The sequence below is a fragment of the Lepidochelys kempii genome, chromosome 2, assembly GCF_965140285.1.
Source record: "Lepidochelys kempii isolate rLepKem1 chromosome 2, rLepKem1.hap1, whole genome shotgun sequence".
Taxonomy (NCBI): Eukaryota; Metazoa; Chordata; order Testudines; family Cheloniidae; genus Lepidochelys; species Lepidochelys kempii.
In genome coordinates this window covers 201833371-201858086 of record NC_136381.1, presented here as the reverse complement: position 1 = coordinate 201858086, position 24716 = coordinate 201833371, and the positions used below count along the sequence as shown (strand labels likewise).

The window sequence follows — 24716 nt, the reverse complement described above, 5'->3', positions numbered from 1 at the left end:
ATTACTATGAAGTTAGCTACCCAACCACTTAAAATAAACCAAACATTAAAGATAAATATTATCCCAGACAAACCAAAGAAAATTCCTAGGGAACCTATGAAAAATTGACAGAATGGCCCTTGCAAAAATTCTGGGCAAAGTTATGCTAAATTATGTACCATGCAACATACCATGTAGCTATTTAATTTGTAATTCATGTAATTTTAATTACTGCAATATTTGTACAGTCAAGTGAAAAAAAAGGTACAACATAAGATGTTATTTCAAAACTACGATTTTTTTTAATTATCTAGGCAAGGATCAACTGAATTTACAAGGATTATCTTCATTAAAGAAATAGTACAATCAAAGCTTGAATTGGCAACTGCAAGGAGACCCAAATGTAAATGAAAGGACTTTTGACAAAAGCCTTGAAGGCAAGTGATCCTCCCATCACGGGATAATTTTCACTAGTCTCCAGGTGTAATATTATGTGCACTGATGAGCTGATCAGCGGAACAGAACTTCTACCCAGCTGTAATCAACAGTGATTGATGGTTGGGACAAAAAAGTTGATTATCATGACAAGTCCACTGATGTAGAGAAAATAAAGGATAGGATAAAACCTGTTCAGAGTCTACCTTCTGAAACATCCTTTATAAAGAATATGAGGAAACATTTATGCTCATTCAGATAGATCTAATACAAATGAACCAAGAGTAAATTTACTATGCATCTGTACCTGCAGTTGTTCCACCACTGTACACTGAAACATATATGAACCGAACAGAGAATAAATCTTTACGTTTCTAAATCATAATATGAAGATCAAGCGGCTCTTCATCAGTGTAGGTCAATTATATATGAATGCTCCAGTATATTTGTATCTCAGTTTGGCCTAGGTTTTCAATATATGTTCTGAAGACCAAGCTTTCAAAGGCTGTGGGAGGATCACTTGAGACTGCCATATTGGATTCAGTCCTGATAAGGAGCGAGTCCCCTGTGGCCATTTTAAACCTTTGGAGACTTCATTTTCAATTAAGATCAAAACTTACACATGATCAGAAGCAACTCACCCTCACAAGCATGGTTCAAACATGCATTTTTTTATTTGAATAGAAAGCTTTTAAAACCTCGGTACTCTGTCCCATTCCTACAGAGAATCAAATTCCAGTTGTGACAGGAATGCAGATAGGCACACGTGACTGCAATATCTCACAATTTGTCCTAAGAATGTAACAAACTTTTCAAGCGTTAAGAATGCAGGATATAACGAAAGGTTAGTCCTATAGGTTCTTAGGTAGAATTTAGTTTACTGAGTACAATAGAGCCTGTTAGTAATTGTCACCAAAGGGACTATTCTTCTGTTAGTTACATTAGGAGGCTGCACAGTGCACTGTGATTAATATTTCCAGAACTCTTACGGGAATGAGATTTTACTGGTCATCAAAAGAAGTGTCCAGAGTTAGCAGAAAACCATTAGAACAGGTGTCACTATGTTTAATATAGGGGTATAATCAAATAATGTCAACCATAGGACCAACTAGTATAGAGCATGTTCAAAAAAGAATTAGGACACTATTTGGGAAAAAAACATCATTGTGGGTTACAGTTGCGAACTGATTTTGAAGGAAACACTTCTACACCACATGAGACACCTAAACATTTTCTCTTAAGATCTGTGCTCGTCCTCTGGACCACAATACAACATATAACTCTCCTCTCTCACATCTTTCTGTCCTCAGTGAGCCCCCTTAAAAGGTGAAGGGTGGTGACCTAAGTACAGAAATACATTAGGAGGCAAAAAGCAGGAGCATTGATTAACGGGGACTCAAGCAGATACCATTTTGTTGTCAAGATGTGAACTGTGTGGACTGTACCCATGATTACTAGTCCGGTGCTTCAATTTCCCTCCTATTTGATTTTCTGCCTTTTTTACATAGATATATTGAGAAAAAGCTACAACAAATAATTAAATAATGCAAAGTAAACATGGCACACTAAATAACAGCTAAATCCAAACATTATGCAATTCAACCCCCTTTTGGGGCAGCAGCTAGTATCTTAAGTGGTACCTTAATTTCATCACTTTGGGGGGAGAAGAGAAGGCGTTAATATTAATTGTCTGGACGTGTTTAAATGGTGGGAGGAGAGCCTGCTCTCATCTCAGACCTTGTCCCTTTTAAATTAACTCCTCCAGCTGCTCTCACCTTGGCCTTTTCCTCTTTCCTCTGTTGCTCCTAGCAATTTTAAGACAGTTTGAGCCCAGGCATGAGCTGAGAGTCTGGCCTATCAACAGTTTCTTTTTCAAAGGGCAAATGCTGCAGCCCCTGAGTTCTGTGCTAGAAGCAGAAACCTTTGAAAACAGTTCATCTCCATACTCCAGAGTTAGAAGAGTGCTCATTAGAAAAGACAGCTCACATGTGTTTAAAGCTTTGCCAATTCTGCATAACTAGACTATTAAAAAGAGGAGGGCTCTGCACACTCAGAGATCTTGTGCAGCAAAACGGTGCTGTTTTTGAAAGCTCTCACACCTTTTGCAGAGCACAGTTGCTACATCAAAGGAACAGCTCTTTGAAAGGCACCAGGAGGACAGGCAGAATGTGGAGCAGGAGAAATCATCCACAAAGGTTGGCCCAATGCTCAATGTTGCCTGAAAAATCAATATAAGGGCAGTTGCCCTTTACCTTCCTTGCTCCCCAGCAATTGTTAGAGAGAGTCTCTCTACGATTTACATGTGGCCAAATTTGACCGCAGCTCCAGCCTGACCAGGCTCTGTGCTCATACAGCTCTCTGATCAGGCAGGCTCACCTCTGCACCAGCCATGGTAGTGTGGGCATTCAAATGCATTTCCTACCTACAGGTAAAGTCTGACTCCATATGTGGCCACAGTTCATTGAAGAGTGACGTTTTGGGAGGCAGAGATAACTCTGTATGGTGGAGGGCTGATGGTGGTGATGTCTCCTTGACTGAGTGACAATTACACAGTCAGTGAGTAGACAGACCAACAACTTCTTTCCCCATCTTTCCCCATCTCAGCACTAGAGTGAGCTGCCAGCTGACATGCAATGCTACTAGCTTGAAAATCTCTCTCCAACCCTAGGGAAAAGGAAGGTCTGAGAGTGGCGGTGCAACAAAACCCCTCACAACATCCCTATCATCCCCCCTGACAAGCAGTACTTTTATGTGGATGGGAGGTAGCTCTGCAGGCATTAAAGCAGCCTGTGAACAACAGAAGACTCCACATTCCCTGCAAGAGAAGAGAGAGGCACTGGGACCCATGGAGAGCTGATGGAGGGAGGGAGAAGGTCATTTATATGAGCTTCCCGCCTTATGGGCCCTCTGCAAGAGCTAGCCATAGAGTAATTGAGCATCTTTGTGCCCCATGCTGTGCTGGACTTTATCAGGCAAGAGTAAGGAGCTTCCCATACCCCTCAGAATTTCATCCAGGGAAGGCAGCTCAAATAGCCCCATAAATACTCAGGAGCTGAAGAAGGAGAAGATAGAACATGAGGTGTGGTGTGGTCCTATGGTTTTCAAATATGTAAAAACCATGTAGCCACTGCATGTATGTTATAAAAGTAGGTATATTATATATTGTATTAAAAACTCTACTTTTAAAATACACTATATACACCTGTTGTATAACATGATTTTTATCCTGATCAGCAATCATTTAATTTCCTCTTTCTGGTAACCATTTTAGAAATGCTCTGAGGCAATTCAGGAGGTGTGCATGTCAGCTGGATATTGCTTTTCTAGATTTCTGGCATGTTTAAATAATTTAGAAGCTATCACTCTAGATTTAAAAAAAATATTGGCTCCTACATAACCACAAAAAACAAACTAATGGCAAGAAGAAGAGAGAAATGAAGTAAAAAAAAAATGTGTTCTTTCAAAATACAGAATGCAGTTCAAAATAACAGTTCCAGTTTTACAGTATGGCAGGAGAATTGCACAGGTTCTGACTGAAATTTTTTGTTTCAGCCTTTAAACTTTGTGACACAGGAAAGAGGAGGTAATACTTGTTAAAATGTCCTGCATATACCTGTAAAAACAGAAACCATCTCATATCCAAAACAAAATGTATTGGGTTGTTCTCAATTTTTTTATTTATGCTATATAAGTGCAAAGTATTCTAGGTTATTTTACTGGACTTTAATAATGCCAAAAATCTTATATCTCAAGTAATTCTTCAGGGTTTCTACAATACACTGACATAGATGCTAGAGATTCCCTGGACATCTAGTCACTTTCTGTTACTGTTTATTACTTTTTTCCAGTTAATGCTTTAAACCATCATCTCTGGAAAGGGTAGACATAAAAGCATATTTCCATTTTTGAGTCACATTCTGATCCCCAATGAATAGCATGTGCAATTCCATATCTGAAATCTGAAATTGCTCCGGAATGTTGATCTCCATACTAAATGAAAGATGGTGCTTCACTGAACAGATGTAGCATAGGACTAAAATAATGTATGAAGAAATTAAGTTAGGAGACACTGGGCTTATTTCTCATTGGAAAATACACTCTAAGGTACACACAGATGTTTCATTCAACGTTACATGTGTTTACACAGGGGCTATCCATTGTCCACCACCTGCAGAGCGTCTATACTCTTCCATGGTAGAGTCTCATCACAATTGGCCATGATCCTAATTAGAGAGCAACTTTTACAAATTCTTTACAAATTCTGGAGTCCACTGACCTCACTGTGATGGTGGGCAGGCATAAGGATCTGAATTCCCTACTTTCCCCCCACAAGGATCAGGGTCTAACAGTGAATTCACTTTGCTGATATGCTAATAAAGGACAAAAGAAGAAGAAAAATATGCCAGTCACCAAAGAAATGTTGTCCTAAGAACATTTAAAATTGTGCTCTATGGCTTGCAGTACATGGTACATGCCTGTGTATAATCATGACTGAGTTTTTATTAGAATGGCAATTTTTTTAGTTTTATGAGAATGGCAATAGAGGCTGATGTTTTTGTACTGAGAATGGATTCTAAATGTAAAGGATAAAATCTAAAAAAATATCAGGATAATAGGAGCAAGTAGGATACAACTAATTCACGGGAAGGGTGAGAAACACGGAGGTAGATACCTCAGAAGATGACTGAAGCAAACAGCGTAAACGAATTCAAACACGACCTAAATTTATAGCTGAAGAGAAAGTGAATTGAGGGATAACAGGTGTGAAAGCAGGAAGGTGGAATTCTCAATAACCAGGAGAGAATGGGGTATTGCCCTGATTGACCTTTTTCTGTTCCTAATGGGATGATTTTTGAAAGGCCTGCACAAAATGTGACCCGTGCAGTGGTCATCATGTAAGTAAATTCTCAACTACCTATTTATCCATGCAAATATAGCTGTATATGTAAACAGTGGATATGCACAGATCCTGCCCATTGGCTGGGGCTTTGGAAATCTCTGCCCAAATGTCTAATATTTCAGCATGCAGTGTAGTTGTAGCCATGTTGGTCACAGGATATTAGAGAGACAAGGCGGATGAGGTAATATCTTTTATTGGACCAGTTCTGTTAGTGAGAGAGACAAGCTTAATATTTTTTATTGGACCAACTCCTGTTGGTGAGAAGTTGGACCAATAAAAGATATTACCTCACCCACCTTGTCTCTCTAATATTTCAGTAGTTTTACGTTTCAACATTTTCTAATAAAACATCCCCAGAATAAAATTTTATTTAGTATGTATCTTCCATTTTCTCTAATTTACTCTTACTAATCAGTATTATTGCAAAGGCCATAAACAAGGAAGGAATAACAGATAAAATATGATTCATCCTTATTCTGCATGCATCCTGCAGTGGTATTTGCTAGCACAGACTTCTGTGTCAGTTTAGAATTCCGTTGACATCAACTGGCCTCCATATGGGCTCCGGGGTCTGTGTTTGCAGGATTGGGGTGATATTAAAGTGAGGGGGGGGGAACAAGGCAAAAGAATGATTGATAAGGTCTCTCTGACAAATGCTCAGCTCAAGAGAGCTTTGCTACTGTTGCTATTTATGTTAAACAATTATTTCTGGCAAGCATATTAGGAAATACTTTTATATTTGATCATAATGGCAATCTAGTGCTATGCACACACCAAATTTTCTGTCCAACTTTCCAACACAAGGCCAACTGGATGATCACTCAGAGATCTCCATTACCCAAGAGTGAAAGGAGAGGAGTTTGTGATGTAACAGTTGACCTAGTTAACAGGCCATCACTGCTGACTTGGTGACCTTGGCAAAATAAGACTGGTCCTACTCAAGGCAGAAACCAAAATGGTGGAAAAAAGTAGAAAAACTTGGCATAAGTAATATTTTTAAGTAATCATTCCTTGCTGGGTTTTTTTGCAGTAAGTTCCCAAATCAGCAAGCACTTAAGCATGTATGTCAGTAAGCACATAAGTAGTCTCACTAAAGTCAATTGGGGCTTGATCCTGGATGGTGCTTAGCACTATGACCACAATCCAGCAAGATGTTTAAGCATATTCTTAGTGTCACAGACTTAATGGGAGTAATCCCATGCTTAAAGTTAAGCATGTATTCAACAGTTTTCTTGGATTGGCACCAGACTACTCTGGCAGCTGGCACAACTGAGCTCTTGGACCACTCAAGTGCTTACAGTTCAACATGTGCTTAAATGCTCCACTGGAATGGTACCATGTTGAGAATAAGATACTGAATGGAGATCTTTGAGGCTCACTGCTAGAAACAGATAGAGCAGAGCCCACCTTTGCTGTTTCAATGTTCTTTCTCATCTCACAAGTTATTTGCTCATTCCTCCCTTCTGTTGTATGAAGAGATTTATTTTAAAAAGAAATACCACTTACATACCACTGACATGAAGATTTATAGATAACTCCTTGAGAAAGAATATAGGTTTCAGAGTAGCAGCCATGTTAGTCTGTATTCGCAAAAAGAAAAGGAGTACTAGTGGCACCTTAGAGACTAACCAATTTATTTGAGCATAAGCTTTCATGAGCTTCAGTGAGCTGTAGCTCACGAAAGCTTATGCTCAAATAAATTGGTTAGTCTCTAAGGTGCCACTAGTACTCCTTTTCTTTTTGAGAAAGAATATAGACAGTTTTAGACTATTGTACTGCTTTTTTATTTTTCCTTTAAACTTAATTTTGTGACCATGCAACCAGAAAAAAGCTCTTCTGTGCTGAAAGAAATCTGTAGAAAAAGGGAGACAATTCTGTATCTTTAACAAAAATGAAAAAATCCAAAAGAGCAGTTTTACTATTAACATTTTCATAATACTCTCATACAGTAAGTAAATGGAGTTTCTATTCATTACCGGCTGATAAATCCTATCTCTGGGATCTAAAAATAAAGTTTCATCAGTAGAACTTCCAGTAAGGTCTGGTTCTTATGGCTTTAAATTACATTCAACAAAACATGGTAGAAATTAAGGGTAGGAATGTTCAGTAAGACGTTTGCAAAAGAGAAGAAAAACTTGCAATACGTGTAGATCTGCCATATTACAGTACCACTAATCACAACTTATTACCTGATGGCTTCCTTTCTGAAAGTGACCTTTCCCCTAACCGGTGACATTTATGTCTACACTGCATCTGGAAGCAAGCCTCCCAGCTTGGGTCTGCAGACTTGTACCAGTGGGGTTCAACCTAGAGGGCTAAAAACAGCTGTGTTGATGATGCTTTGATGTTTGTAGCTCGGGCTAGAGCTCAGGTTCTCAACCCTGGGAGTAGTGCAGGGGGCTGTGGAGTGGCAGCAGGTGCTTGAGAGCCTGAGTTTCAGCCCAAGCCACAACATCAAAGAAATGTTAAGACAGCTGTTTTTAGCCCACTTGCATGAGGCTATGAATTTAGGCTGGGAATCTCACTCCAGATGCAATTTAAAAATAACCTTAGTCTGCTGCACCTCTCTTACTCCAAATATTGAAAGGAGTTCAAACTTACCCATGAGGCTATGGAGCTTGTCTGTGCTCATTCCAACCATAAGCCAGATAAGTATTTGCAATACCATATTGAAATACTGAATACTTGTTAGTGTTTTTAAAGCCTCTGTATAGCAATTTCTGTAACTGATAAGACTATAAGAATGGCCTTATTGTCTCAGACCAATGGTCCATCTAGTCCAGTATCCTGTCTTCCCAGAGTGCTCGATGCCAGATGCTTCAGAAGGAATGTACAGGACAGGACAATCATTGACTGAGCCTTCCCCTGTCATCCAGTCCCAGCTTCTGGGATCCGAAAAAAACAGCATCACAGAGATACCCAGAGACCTGACTTTGGGTGGAGCAGAAGGAAGAGATATGATCCCAGAGAGGAAATCATTAGATAACAAATTTTCCATTAAGGACTCTGACCTCTACCCCAGTCAGAGACACTTGAGATGCAATGAAAAATAGGGAAATATTAAGGAGAAGGGAGAGAAGTAGACAGACCCTCCCTTCCCTAAAATTAGTGGCATTAACTAGTTTGGGATCACACAAAGTTTCATCCTGTTGAAGGATGCTGCTCCAGAGAACTGGAATCCAAGCCTGTAGCATTTTAAGGTGTTATGACGTGACCAGGCATCTGCTTTACAGATTTCTTTCCAAAAAGCTGCTGTCAAATGTACTGAATGAACTGATTCCTTCTGGGACTGGTTTATTTGCAGCTGCACATGCCTCTGAGAATGACCATTGTGTCATCCATTTTTATCTTTTGAATTATTCTTCCTAGCAGCAGAAGAGGAGGAAGACTATAAAAGCAGATTCAGACATCTGTGAGCCAGTGTTGGCGCCCAGTGACATATTGTTTGCTTCCCTGATGAAGAAGATTTTTTTATTTCAGATTTCAAATGGTTGTGAATAGTTTCATCTGAGGAAAGCCTACCTCCAATCAGCTGGAATATTTCTCGGTTCAGGGACCACTCTGAGTTGAGTGTCTGCCAATGACTTTACCAGTTCAATTGTGTGTTCTGTGTCCCTTTTATGTGGGCCATCTGGATGCAGAGTAGGTGGCATTCTTCCCAGGAAAGGATGTGTATCATCACTACAGTGTTGAGACTTGAGGTTTTTGTTCCTGCTTGCAGATTTACATATGCCACATCATGTTGACTGATTGAACCAGGACATGCTCCCCCTCAGATCCTGAAGGGCCAGAGTGGCTACTGTGATCATTAGAGTTAACAATTCTCTGAATCCTCACTGACTTTGCCAACGTTCCCTTGTGTGGCTATGCTCCAGGTGAGCTTCCAATCCTGAAAGTCTTGGTGTCCATAGTAGGATTCTGGAGTTTGGATTACAAAGATAGGATCCTGCCTTCATCTGGGTATCCTACTTTCACTCACAGAGAGGCCAGATAACTCTGAATGGTATCTTTACCCATCTTTGTATCCTTTGTTGGGAATAGTTCCAGGGCTGTGAGAAGAAGCTCTTCTTGTGTGCAGGGAATAATTTCTATACATGAAACCAGAAGATCCAGGACTGCAAGTAAAGATGAATGCATGACACTTGGTTGACTGTGGAGATCAGCGTCTGGATCTTGTCATCAGGAAGACACTAGACTTATTTGAATGTATCTTACTCCCGAGGCAGGCAGTACTTACAGAAGAGATTCCTGACCCCCCCTTAAAGTTTATGAGAAACCTGCATTGCTGAAGCAACGAGTGGTCCTCTGAATTACTTCTCATGAGGAGGTCCTTGAGAATAATGCGTTGATAAGTATGCTGTCTAAGAATACGCCTGGATGAGCTCCTATATTTTTCAACCTATTATCTCTACCAATACTGTTGTGATCCCCTTGGGATTGAACAGCAGATCAAAAGTTAACTTATTATATTGGTAGTGGTTATTTTAGTAGGCAAACAAGTGAAACTGTCAATGACAAGGCCTGTTTGGAACAGGCAGATAAGTTTCTCCCAAATCCAGTCATGTGAGAAAGCCTCCAAGAGAGATGCAATGCCTGTGGAAGAGAATATTTTGTTTCCATGACCCTGTAGAATTCCAGGGCTTGGCAGCTAAGCCTCTTTCCTTTGTCAGGCACTTTCCAATTCTTTCTACTTGCATCTTCAAAGGAGAAAAGAAGGGATTTGAATTGGAAATATTTGCACTTGACTTGAATCTGCCCATCCTCTTCCCTCTGCTTTACTCAATAGAGTCTACCACCTCCTTACTTTTAAATATGTCTGTGTACAGAACCTTGTCTGTTCTTTCTGGCTCGGGGTTATGATCTGGAGATAAGAGTTCTGCTTCTTTGGGAGGGGAACTGGATCTTATGGTAGGTACTGGGGATCTGGAAACATTTGGAACTTTTTGGTGGCATTGGGTGGTTTATTCCCTATCGGGCCACCTTTCTTTTCTTATTGGGGGATCTTTTGGGTCTTAGCCTGTGTGTGAGGGTCTTGAGCCTCTGTGCTATTAACTGGCTATCACATAAATGGAGAGGAAGCACAGGGACACTCCTACAGAAAGAGCCCAGATCTTCCTCTTGGGAAGAAGAAGAGTCTGATAGGATGGCAGATTCTTTGCGCAATTATTACTCACTTATGAATGTGGAATGGGAACCTAGAAATTTTTTTCTTTTGAAGGTGGACTGAACCAAGGGAAATATTTTGATTTATCCCTGAAAAATAGGAAAGGATGGGTCCAATCGGTCATGTCCCAAGTTCTGAAGATGACTGATCTGAACTTGTGGAGGTGCATGGGGAGAAGTCTGGGATGGAATGTGAGGGTGTGGAAGGTCCAACAAACCATCCAGACTCTGAGCCTCTTCCCCTTACAGAGTGAGAGTTTTCAGGCTGGGGGCAGTCACCTTCACCTTGGATCATTTAGTTGGGGATGAGGTGGGGGATAAATTGTGAAAATAACCTTTGTTTTTAAAAGCTAGGATTGCAATGGATAAGACAGCAACACTGAACTGCCACAACTGTTTACGCTACTGGAGGTACAGATTTTGGAGCAAGAGCAGAAGAGGTACAGCCAAGCCATATGGACAATGCAGACATGCCTCTGGTATTTAAAGGAAAAATAGTGCAGCCAAATTATCTAGTACTCGTAGAGGCAATAAGATCTAGAAACTATATTGCGCCCATTGGTGGATGGTGGATCAGTCCTACCCTCACTTATACCCTGTGCAGCACCACTGAAATTAGTAAACTGCAGGAATGGAACTGAGGGGAGAATCTGACCCACCATGTATAAAGTACCAAGTAATTACAACTGTGTACAGTACCCTACATCCTCATCTACTATGGATCCACAGTCTAAAATCATTATGTTTCATTTACGCGTAAATTAATACACACAGAAAAGACTCTCTCATTGCACATCCAGCATAGACTAATACATATTTTTTAGACTAATACAAAATAGTCAACTTACATCAGAATTAAATCTCAGCTGGCAAATGTTGCATGATATGATTTGCTTTCTTCGATGAGGAAGAGGAACCCCAAATGTATGATTTATAACAGCTTTCTGAATTGGGTCCATCTGTAATGAGAGAAAGAGAAAAATAAAAGCTTTTCTGTTCCATTGGAAGGTTGCCTATGCCACTTATGGTATTAAACAGAATCTGTCCAGTGCCAATCCACGGCAAATATTATTCATTTGGTGACAGTACATTTCTCCCTGTCTTTTTCTATTATTATTATTATTTCTGCTTTTTACTGACCATGTAATTCGTAACCTTGAAAAGCATTTTTTGGCTACTATTCATTTCTATCACACTGCAGTGAAGAAAGCTGAGTCAGTTAACATTGAACATGTTTACTTAGCAACATGCTAATTTCTGTTTTTACTTTAAGAAAACAGCAGCATAAAAATAACACGATTGTAAAAAAATAAAATACAAACCTGGGGAAAAGAAAAAAAGAAAGGGAGTATGAAATGAAATGTGAATGAGGATGTATAAACAACTCCATACAGTATGGTGCTTAGCTGGCTTTGCATCATGGCAGGATTCCCAAGTATTATGAAAATCTTCAACCTTGTCCTAGGTTCCAGAAATTAGTCTTTTAGATGAGGCAGTTTCTGTCAGAGTCAGGGTAAATTCCAAATCATCCTTCAAGTATCTGAAGATTATTTCTCAGCCATTTAAATAAACCTATTTTCAACCATTTTATCCCTCCTTTAGAGAACACTTCTCTAGGTCAAATCCTGCTCCCCAGCACAAAGTCTGAGTAAATGGGTTTTACACAAAGAATTTCAACAGGGGTCAGAGGGGAATGATATCCTACCTGCCCCCTCAAGGCTGTGGAGTGCAGTGTAGCATTAAATACATGGCTGTATGAGCAGCTACCATACTTACACTCCTCCCATGCCAGTCGATTTTTATCCCCACTAGCTGTACTCTAGCTTTTCCCCTTCCACTAACTGTCTCTCCAAAACCCCTCACAATCCTCCTTACACACTCACCATGGAAGCATGGGTCTAATGCAGTCATACTATCAGGGAGCCTCTCTGGTCACTGCTGCTCTTTGAGCCCTCCCAAAGGAGGAATCACCATTGTGGAGGGTGCTTTGCCAGAAAGGCAAAATAGGCTTTATTATCTTTCTTGGACAATCTTCATGAGGCCAGAATGGGATAATGTGTACCTGTAACCCACACACCTCCTGGGTGTGGTGCTCTGTCCCATCTAGTGGCACCAAGACCACTGAAAGATTAATGAGTCTGATCTACAGCCTTAGCTAAAGGCCATATGGCTTTTAGCTCATGCAGTAGCGACTCATACTTTTAGCTCCAGAGGTCCCAGGTTTGATCCTGCCCACTGACGACCAGGGTCTGTTGGTGTTACACACTCCCTCAGGTTCATACTCACCCATTGTGGGCTGCCTACCAGGGATGGATTTCTAATTAGGTACAGTAGGTGCATGCCTAGGGGCGTTGGCATTCTAGGGGCACTTAACAGTTAAAAGTGGGTTAAAAGTTTCATTTTTTTATGGAAAACATGAAGGTCAGCTGTAGGCGGCATGGGGGACTGAAGATGCTGTGCCTAGGGGCACATAAGGTGTAAATCCGGTTCTGCTGCCTGCAGTCCATCTTCTCCCTCAATGCGTAAACCAAACCCTCTCCATAATCCAGGAAAAAGGCAGAGGCTGCTAATATAAAGGCAGGTGAATGCCTCTTTCCCATGTAAGTGGTGAGAACTTTGAGCAAAGTAATCTCTATGCATGTTGATCAGGGGAACTAGTTGGATCATGGTTTTGGTGCCATGGTTAGATCCAATAAGTAGCCTATTTTATGGTTCTATTTCAGCAATGGCCAAACTTTCATGAAAATCATCATTCCGGGGGAAAGGTTGCAGAAAATCTGGCAAGATTGGCTGGTCCTGTAAGAAATCTATCATTTAAATTGCACCAAGAGAGATTTAGGTTAGACATTAGGAAAATCTACCTAGTTGTAAGAGTAGTAGAAAGCACTGCAACAGATTACCTAGGGAGGTTGTGGAATCTCTGTCATTGGAGGTTTTTAAGAACAGGTTAGACAAACACCTATCAGGGATGGTCTAAAGAATATTTAATCCTGCCTCAGTGCACGGGACAGAACTAGATGACCTATTGAACTTCCTTCCAGTCACACATTTCTCTGATTCCATGATTTAGGCCCAAAATCTCACAAAAACTGTTTGTGAAATTTCAGCACCAATGCTAAAATAAACTTCCACAAACCTCCAGGTTAAAGTTGTCATGACTCTTCCTCTTTTGACAATAACCATTTGATAATTATATGTTTTAAAATTTTAAAATAGCTTTATAATAATTCGTGAGCCACTCATTTAAGCAACAGGTAATCTTTATTTTGAGGCACGCTGTCACGGGGCTGTACAAAGTCATCATCTGAGTTATCCAAGCCCTAACCATGATGCATCCAATACTCAGATTGTGTAATTTTTATATTTATCTTAAAGAAATTAAATTTGTTCTGAACTAATGCCCCTATGGTTCACTTCTCATAAGATAACATATGAGGTATTTGATAAATGCAGGATTGGTGCTTTGTCTGTGGGTAATTAATGTTTCAGGGGAATTGTAATAGTAGGGAGATGGAGCTTTTCATCTCTTCTAATATGAATCTGGAGCAGCTCAGCACTGAAACATTGTATCACGTGATGGCTATTCAATAGTTGATGTTAAATGGCTCTTGATCTTAGGCCAGCCCCTGGCGGAAAAGTGTTCAGATCATAAAAACACCACAAGGTGGTAAAGCTCCATGACAAGGTGTATAAACCCCACATTGGCCAAGTGAGAGTTAATGAACTGCTCTGGAGTCAAGCAACCCTACCTTTCCACACCTGCCAGGCATGTCAGGGGTAGGGAGTGGGAGATGTAAAGGGAGAAGCTCAGCTCAGCTGGCAGCAGACTTTGAGGAGTGGAGAACAGATTTGCAGCCCTCGGCTCCTACAGAGGGCCTGGCTGAAGGCAAGAGCTGTTCAGGAGATCACTGCCTGTTGAGGCCGACGTTGAGAAAACGCAGGCCCCTCCAGCAACAAACTATTACTTAAAAATATTACTAGAGACACTCGCCTTTGGGCACTTAACTGAGCCATGGCCTACTGGAGGTCTCTGAAAGAAGAGAATCCTTCCATGGAAAGGTAGACTCCCATGAACTCAGTTGGAGGGCTGAGTATCCCACAACCATACCAATGCTGCTGGCAGCCTGGAGATCGGAGATCAAAGGCTGGGTGAGTTCAGAAACCCATCATGTTCCCTGGGGGACCAACCCTATGACAGTTCTGCAAACAGCTTGTGTGGAAACTATCAGCTTGTGCTAGCCCTGTTAGATTGTGCTGAACAAAACCCAAACATCACATGTAATTGTACCGTGCCCAGCACAACAGAGCTCTGATCTGTTTTCCACTGTAACACAAATAATGTACAACAACAAGGATTAGTTTGATTATGTCAAGGACTGTAATGACAACATGCTGTGGCACAATGTGATGATCTCACACTTTGATCTAATGTGTGCGCTGCAATCTTTTCACGCTGTAACATCGTGTTTTAAAAGTCCATGCTCCAGAATGTAGTACAGAACACAGAGGAGGAGAGGGGCAGCTATATAGGGAAAGCAAATAGCCTGGCAATTTAGGAGTCCATTCCTGGGTGGTACAGAAAGGGAAAAAGAAGAGTGATCTGCTTGTGTCACCTGACTGCCATCACTAGAGCCCAGGGTCTGCTTTGGCTGATTTTACCACATTTCATTGGTGTTGAGGCTTTGGGAACTGTGGCGTAGATATGTCTATGCAATCTGGGAATCACCCCTCCCAGCTCAAATGCAGACATAACCTTAGCCCCAAGCTAGACATGGGAACCTCTTCACACTCACCCTATCACCTCAGGTCCGATTACAAGAACTGAACAGATACACACTTTTCTCTCTTCCAATATACCTTTTCCCCGAAAGGCTGAGATTTTTAACCCAGTACCTTAGTACTCAAAGTATGCAAAAAAGAAAAATTTGCACTGCCTGAATATTTCCTGAGAATTAGAAACATATTTCCTAACCTCTAAAAGATAGTCCTTTATGTTTCTTATGCCATCACATCCTTGACTCTGCCAATGAAATCATCCTTGAGTACCTGTTCTCCCACAAATATCTCCATGCTTTCTCCCACGCTGCCTCTTATGTCTGGATTGCCCTTCCTGACCTAATCTTTAATTCAGATCCCACCGCAAGACTCACTTTTGTTGAGACACCTTCAGGAAATCAACCTAACAATGACTAGGCTAAACAGCATTTGGGGGATAACTTATCTATTAAAAAACAAAAAGACTTTGATGATTTATGTCATCACTCCATTCCATGTCTATCCTTTTTTTGTACTATTCTGATTAAAGTTAAATTGTGATCTCTCCTCAGTAATGATTGTTTCTATCTATTTGTTTATTCTGTTCCTAGCGTAATATAGTCTGACCATCATTGGTGGCTCTGGGTCTTACTGCAATAAAAATAACTATTCCCTGAAATCTCTTGTCTTTTTGAGTTCCATAACTTCTATCCTTTAATCAATAACATTTTAAATAAAGTTGGACCTGGAATACCAAAATAAACATTAGTATCAATTTTTGAAATACATAATCCACAGGCGCATTAAAGAAATTAATTTCATCTGCCAACAGGAACAGATCACAATCAGTGGTTTAACAAACAAACTGCATTGAGACTCTCAGATTCTCAAGTGGATTAGATGGTTTGTCTGCAACTTTAGATGCCTCATATATGGCCACAAGTTCTGTGACATCAGCTGGGAATTACTGATCTTCCAGTTAGTTTCTCCAATATGAAATGTTTTGTAGTGATGGACCTTGATCTGTTCTCTCTACCTGTCCTTTGCCTCAGTTTCTTCTCTCTCTCTTCTTCTTCCTCCTTTGTCCCTCTCTCCCCAACCATTCCCTCCCCCTCACCCCCTCCTTCTCCCACATTATGCACTGGCTCTCTGACTCTCTACATAGCTGGGTGATGATACCAGAACTTGGTTCAGCTGCCGTAGTACTTGTACTCGTTTCACAGATGATGGCCTAGATTCTCAGCATTAACACACCCAGGCTGTAAACTAGCCACAGAAGCACGACAGTTTTCATATGATATCAGGGAGCCAACCATCCAGGAAATAAGCACTTAAAGTTCAGTACAAAAGCTGCTTCAATGGCCACTAGACTAGAACAACTAATTTCTCAAGGATTTGGGTTTATCCACCTCTGTGGTAAGGATGCTTACTCGAAAGGGACTTGGATTTCTGGTGGAGCTAATGTCCGCCCATTAGGCTTAACAAGTTTTCAGCACATAACTTTTGCAAGCAGTAGGTTTTTGGTTGGGTGGCTGTTTATTTTGGGGGGGGGGGGAAGGGTGTGGATAGAGGATCAAATGTTCTCTGCAGATTTACTCTTCTTTTCCTGCTGATAAAGAAATATATGCCTGCATATTCCCCTTCCTTTTTGTATAGATTTGTACTTCTCCTACTCACTACAGAACATGGCCTTATGATTTGTGCTTGCAGTGCTATAAGCAAAGCTCTCTGGATAACCTCCAAGGTGATTAAGGAAAGCTGGTTCAAACGCAGGAATCTTTTCTCTGCCAATTGTTCTTTGACACAGCAAGTCAGAACTACTTTTCGCAATATGGCTCCATAAACCTGGCTCCTAATAAAGTCAGAGCAGACAACCATAAGCGAGAGTGAGAATGATGGAGTGATATTTGGCGTTATTATTTTTTCCTAGAGATCTCAGTTGGGAATTGCTGCCAATGCACAAATTTAAAAAAAAAATTAAAAAGCATCAGAGAAGCATCTAAAAGTTTGTTGTAGGAAGGCAGAGAGAATCATATACATTTTTGAGTGCTGCTTGATGGGAACTGGGGACTGACTGACACTGGAAGGCAGAAGCTTGTGGGGCCTGTAGGGATCACACAGGTGGATGGAGATACTCAACTCTCAGAGGGAACTAGGGAGGAGGGGTTGTAGGCAAGTTTGAGGGGAGCAATAGCCTCACAATGTTTAGAGAAGCAGATGAGAATTTAGATGCTTAATGGAACTCTATTCAGGTTCACTGATTGCTACTATTTATACATGCAAATTGTATTTTACATGTTTTAAATATCATTTATGTGTAATATGTGCTTTTATTTGAAAGAGGCACTGTCAAGATAACAGGTTTCAGAGTAGCAGCCGTGTGAGTCTGTATTCGCAAAAAGAAAAGGAGTACTTGTGGCACCTTAGAGACTAACCAATTTATTTGAGCATAAGCTTTCGTGAGCTACAGCTCACTTCATTGGATGCATTCCTCTCTGCATGAGTTTTTTCATGAAGTTGATAGATTTCCACTATCTATCAACTTCATGAAAAAGCTCATACAGAAAGGAATGCATCCGATGAAGTGAGCTGTAGCTCACGAAAGCTTATGCTCAGATAAATTGGTTAGTCTCTAAGGTGCCACTAGTCCTCCTTTTCTTTTTGTCAAGATAACAATTATTTGATAAAATCTGGTTTACTGTTCTACTAGTGCTATGTTATTATAGTTGGCTTTATTTTTTCTATTTAGGATGCGGGGTTGGAGGTGTGAGGTAGGGAGATACTGCCATTCACATAGGAATAGATTATGGTTCTGCTTTTGAGGCTACGTTGGAGGGTACGATATTTTAAGATGCCCGCTTACTCTCCCTTGTGCTGGCTTCCTGGATTGCGGGTTGCAGCATGGGGAGCAAAGCAGCCTCGATATGTAGAATATGTCCCAACCCCAACATTGCTGGCTGGGATGGAGAATGGGTGGAGCTTTTTCTCTCCTTCTTCACACATACAAACATGCTATCAGAGGTATGTGGGCATGCTGGGGTCGGGGAAGTACTCTGCACTAGATCTAGATCCGGTACCAGTTATTTCCCCCTAGAAGCATGGAGGAACCTGGAAGGCTGACTGTGACTTTCAGAGTCACAATGTGACATCTGGTCTGCTCCTGGGACAGTGTACTGCTCAGGGCTGGTGGCAAAGCCATGATGGAACTCTTAGCTCTGGCTACTAGGCGGGAAAATTTCACGTTCCAATCCTAGTTACTTTTCCTTTTCGATACCCAAGTACCAGTACAATGTTTTTTTGTTTGTGTTTTTAATTAGTCAGATACAAGTTTTTGGGGTTTTTTTCATTGTTTTTAAATTACAATATATTTCTATTCTTTGGTCAAATACTGTATTCCTTCTTCAAGACTCAGTCATGTTAAACTTACATTGGTAGCTTTGGTAACTGCCTGAGTTAATGTTCAGTACAGATGACAGACGTTGGCCCCTTATTTAGTTTTGTTAACCCAAACTCTCCCTTTCCCATTCATTTATTGTTAAGCAAAGTCCACATTTTGAATCTAACCACTTGACAATGTCCCTCTCAATGATTTTAAGCAACTATTCTAGAGCTACCATAGCTGTTGTCCCTATTGGGCCTCTCTAGCCAACTCTCTGTGTGGGGTCTTGTTAATGACAAGGAAGAAATCTGGGGTGGGGAGTTTCTACATAGCAACTGTTGATACAAAATGTAATAGCCATAAGGATAATTTCTGTAAAATAGTTATTAATTGCTCTTCCTTTTGTTGATGATCCTTTTTACTGAAGCCATTAACTAACAAATCTGCCAGACATATCTATTTAATCACAAACACAGAAATAATGTCCTAATTATCTGGCGACTTGTGAGAGCTGTGTGAGGAAAAAAGTTTACACCTACAAAGAATTTTGTTCTTTTTCAATTTTCACTGTTTCAAATGGTTTTTTTTTTTAAATTGTGTTTTGTTTTCCCCCTCAGTTTCAAGAGTTTAGCCATAAACAGAAAACAACTTTCTCCAATATTCATACCATGTAAATCAATGCAGATGAGACACATGGACAGAAGAGAGGTAAGGCTTGTGACAGACTGATCAGCTGTTGCCAGAGGAGTGCAGGTTGCCTCAAAAAAACCCATCTTGTTAATGGGATAATAAAGTTGCAGCCAGTTGGCCCAAAATTGAAGATGTCCATCACCATTCCCACTGCCATTTCCATCACTGTCCCCAGTGCCATTTACAATAACGTATGTGCAATTTTCCAGGCGTCGGTGACTCTGTACGATAGGATTGGGTGAAAAGCAATTTGTTGAATTGCAAGACTATTTGCCAAATTCAGCCAGCAAAATGCTACTAAATTTCAACAGGTTTATATTGGTTTCTGGATAGTCATTTGTTTGGCTCTCTTACTGCTGCCAACATTAAAGGTCTGACATCTATACCTCCCCTTCCTACAGAAAAGTGAAAGAAATAAAAATCTTCCCCAGCCCCACCACACGATTCCTTCTCAATAGCCTCCAGAGGAGGGGCTCAACGCCCTGTCCCAGAAATCTAGATGAAAGAAGATCCCATCAGCAGCATCCCAGAGTAAAAGAAAGGCACAGAAAGGGGATAAGTAGGTGAATATTCATATTCAGGGATTTCCCAAATGCTAAGGCTCATGAATATTAATATCAAACAAATCTAAATATCAACCTATTCACCCATGCCTATTGTATTGGTATCCATTTTTGACCCAAGCGGCTAGTCAAAGTTCACGGTATTGTCAGTGGGAGCAGAAATTAACCATGGAGTCTGGTGTTTCCTTTGATGGAGTCTTGTTTATTACAAGGCAGTTACAAAGTCCTGCTTCTCCAAAAGCAGGAGGGACCAAAATCAAAACAGCAGTTTCTTAGCTTACAGGTCCACGCTTGGTTCAGCCATCACCCTTGACCAAGACATCTCTCTAGGGTCTCACCATGCTTACAGACTTCTGTTTGGCTTTCAATCTCTGGCCCTAAGTTTCTCTCATTCTGTGTGTTCTGCCTTCCTACACCCACCTCCATCCTTACCCAAATGGTACTCAGAAAAAACCCTCTGCCCACTCAATCTGAAACTCCTGTGTGGGTTCACAACCTCTTTTGTCTTAGCTGGGCGGCTTGTGATTAACATATCCTGCCAGTTTTGTTAATGGACGAGTGTGTTCACACCCAATGTAAAAAGGGCTTATGATCAATGCTGTCACCAGTGCCTCTCCATGTAACAGTATGTTATAGTGTGACTCACTTCTGCCTGCCTTACAGTACTGCCAACTCTCATGATTTTATCACTAGTGCACGATAGTTGGTGACCTTCTTATAGCTTCATTTTCTGGAGCCACGCCGGTATGTGCAAAGCTCAGCTTTCATTTAAAACAGGATTCTAGATCTTACAGTGGCAGAGAAAGGTTTGAAAAAGTTATTTGTAAAGGCTGGGCAATAAAGAGCAATAAAAAGAACCAACCGTTATTTCTTAATTATTGTGATTCTTAAGTCAGTGGGCCTGACACCCAAGTTCTAAATGCTTGAATTTGGCAATATTGTATGCATTGCACTCTAAAATAAAAATAAACAGATCTAGCTCAGAATATGAAGATAATGCACATGTTCAAAGATTGTTAAAAATAATGTTTACTTAAAATAAGGCCCCAAACCACCAGATAAAAGTTAAGTAAAAGCATATTTTACCTCAAAGCCAAACAAATTAGCTGCAGAGCTAATTGTGTTCTAAAACTGGCTACTGCAAGACAGAACCTGTCCATTGTCCCCCATTACTGCTATTTCAGTGCCAGTTTTAGAAGCACACCTATAAATAATTGCTACCACCCTTCTCCAACTGCTGTAATTTTTTTCCTTTCTGCAACAGAATGAATACTCTATTTCTCACTTGAGTTTGCATATGTTATGTTCCATATAATTCCTTCCCATTATTCGTGATTTCACATGAAGCTTGAATTGTTCAGAAATTTTAATACTGCAGAAATGCTCAATTTCTGAGAAGAGTTGGTAGAAGAGAAAACTGGCAAACCAGAAAAGTAGTAGTTGTGTCCAGTAACTACAGTCTAACACTAAATACCTGGAGAAACAAGATCTCAAGAAAAACTCGCTATAGATCAGGTTCCTTTAGTGGTAAACACAACTCCATAGTAAAACAAATCACCATCCATAACACTCCCCACTGTATTTGCCACTGAATGCATCCGATGAAGTGAGCTGTAGCTCACGAAAGCTTATGCTCAAATAAATTGGTTAGTCTCTAAGGTGCCACAAGTACTCCTTTTCTTTTTACTAGAGCTAGAATTACTGGAATCTGAAAGTGAAGTCAATGCCATGGCTTCATATAATCTCCTGTGACTTCTCACAGCCAAGTTGCTGTTAGAATGCATGATAATTATAGTGTAAATAACCCTAAGGGATTGATTTTTTTTAAAGGCCTCCAATTTTGTGTGCAATTTTGCACCATCAATTAATGGCAAGTGCAAAAATGCAGGGACAAATGCCCCCTTGCCCCATTGTAATCTCTTAATCATGAAAGCTTATGCTCAAATAAATTTGTTAGTCTCTAAGGTGCCACAAGTCCTCCTTTTCTTTTTGCGGATACAGACTAACACGGCTGCTACTCTCAAACCTGTCATTAATACATTACTGTCATTGTAAATCACTTTTTTATACCTCTAAATGAAAAAAATTATGCCCACAAATGAATTATGGCCAAAGTTTAATTCCAGGTACAAAACTGCATAGCAAAAATTGAAAACTCAGTTGAGGGGGCCCCCTTAAGAATTCATTTCTATTAGGGCTGCCAATTAATCACAATTAACTCATGAGATTAACTCAAAAAATTAATCATGACTAAAAAAATTAATCGTGATTAATCGCACTTTGAATCGCATGGTTAAACTATAGAATGCCAATTGAAATGTAATATTTTGATGCTTTTCTATATTTTCAAATATATTGATTTCAATTACAACACAAAATACAAATTACAGAGTGGTAGCCGTGTTAGTCTGTATCAGCAAAAAAAAACAGAGGAGTACTTGTGGCACCTTAGTGGTGCCACTAAAGTGGGTTTTAGCCCACAAAAGCTTATGTCCAAATAAATTTGTTAGTCTCTAAGGTGCCACAAGTACTCCTCGTTTGTTTGGGTTTTTTTTTACAGAATACAAAGTGTATAGTGCTCACTTTATATTATTTTTATTATAAATATTTGCACTGTAAAAATGATAAATAATATTTTTCAGTTCATCTCATACAAGTATTGAAGTGCAATTTCTTTATTGTGAAAGTGCAACTTACAAATGTAGATTTTTTTTGGTTACATAATTGCACTCAAAAAACAAAGCAATGTAAAACTTTAGAAACTACAAGTCCACTCAGTCCTACTTCATGTTCAGCAAATCGCTCAGACAAACAAGTTTGTTTACATTTACGGGACATAATGCTGCCCGCTTCTTATTTACAATGTCACCTGAAAGCGAGAACAGGCATTTGCATGGCACTTTTGTAGCCAGCATTGCAAGATATTTACATGCCAGACATGATAAACATTCAAACGCCCCTTCATGCTTCAGCCACCATTTCAGAGGACATGTTTTCGTGGTGATGACACTTGTTAAAAAAATAATCAGTAATTAATTTATGACTGAACTCCCTGGGGGAGACTTGTATGTCTCCTGCTCTGTTTTACCCACATTCTGCCATATATTTCATGTTATAGCAATCTCATGTTATAGCAATGGCCCAGCACATGTTGTTCATTTTAAGAACACTTTCATTCAAATTTAACAAAACACAAAGGTACCAATGTGAGATTTCTAAAGATAGCTATAGCACTTGATCCAAGGTTTAAGAATCTGAAGTTTCTTTCAATATCTGAGAGGAATGAGGTGTGGAGCATGCTTTAAGAAGTCTTAAAAGAGCAAAAGTCCAATGTGGAAACTGCAGAACTGAACCACCAAAAAAGAAAATCAACCTTCTGCTGGTGGCATCTGACTCAGATGATAAAAATGAACATGCATTGGTACACACTGCTTTGGATCATTATGGAGCAGAACCTATCATCGGCATGGACACATGTCCTCTGGAAGGGTGGCTAAAGCATGAAGGGACATAAGAATCTTTAGCACACCTGGCATGTAAATATCTTGCAATGCTGGCTACAACAGTGCCATGCAAACAACTGTTGTCACTTTCAAGTGTTATTGTAACAAGAAGCAGGCAGCATTATCTCCTGAAAAAGTAAATAAACTTGTTTGTCTGAGCGATTGCCTGAACAAGAAGTAGGACTGAGTGGACTTGTAGGCGCTAAAGTTTTACACTGTTTTATTTTTGAGTGTAGTTATTTTTTGTACATAATTCTACATTTGTAAGTTCAACTTTCATGATAAAGAGATTGTATTACAGTACTTGTATGAGGTGAATTGAAAAATACTATTTCTTTTGTTTTTTACTGTGCAAATATTTGTAATCCAAAATAATATAAAGTGAGCACTGCATACTTTGTATTGTGTGTGGTAATTGAAATCAATACATTTGAAAATGTAGAAAACATCCACAAATATTTAAATAAATGGTATTCTATTATTCTTTAACAGTGCAATTAATCGCGCAATTAATCACGATTAATTTTTTTAACCACGCGATTAATCATGCTTAGTTTTTTTTAATCATTTTACAGCCCTAATTCCCATACATCCAAACCGTGACACTATAAGAATGTTGCAAATCTGGACACAGATTCCACACCAAGCATTATACTATATAACAGAGAACATAATATTGCTACACGAAGCTATTTTCCCTCTGTCATAAATATAAAGGGAAGGGTAAACCCCTTTAAAATCCCTCCTGGCCAGAGGAAAAATCCTCTCACCTGTAAAGGGTTAAGAAGCTAAAGGTAACCTCGCTGGCACCTGACCAAAATGACCAATGAGGAGACAAGATACTTTCAAAAGCTGGGAGGAGGGAGAGAAACAAAGGGTCTGTGTCTGTCTGTATGCTGCTTTTGCTGGGGATAAACCAGGAATGGAGTCTTAGAACTTTAGTAAGTAATCTAGCTAGGTATGTGTTAGATTATGATTTCTTTAAATGGCTGAGAAAAGAACTGTGCTGAATAGAATGACTATTCCTGTCTGTGTGTCTTTTTTGTAACTTAAGGTTTTGCCTAGAGGGATTCTCTATGTTTTGAATCTAATTACCCTGTAAGGTATCTACCATCCTGATTTTACAGAGGTGATTTCTTTACTTCTATTAAAAGTCTTCTTGTAAGAAAACTGAATGCTTTTTCATTGTTCTCAGATCCAAGGGTTTGGGTCTGTGGTCACCTATGCAAATTGGTGAGGATTTTTACCAAACCTTCCCCAGGAAGTGGGGTGCAAGGGTTAGGAAGATTTTGGGGGGAAAGACGTGTCCAAACTACATTTCCCAGTAAACCCAGTTAGAGTTTGGTGGT

At 39.9% G+C, this 24716-nt stretch overlaps 1 protein-coding gene across 4 annotated transcripts in view; it reads right to left on the bottom strand.

The window, feature by feature from the left end:
- Nucleotides 1-24716, bottom strand: part of ZNF385D (zinc finger protein 385D) — a 616194-nt gene that overhangs the window by 126820 nt on the left and 464658 nt on the right. For all 4 annotated transcript variants that reach the window (XM_073333495.2, XM_073333496.2, XM_073333499.2 and 1 more), the window contains one exon: nucleotides 11326-11436. In XM_073333495.2, coding sequence (XP_073189596.1) covers nucleotides 11326-11436 — 111 coding nt within the window. The remainder of the gene's footprint in view (nucleotides 1-11325; nucleotides 11437-24716) is intronic.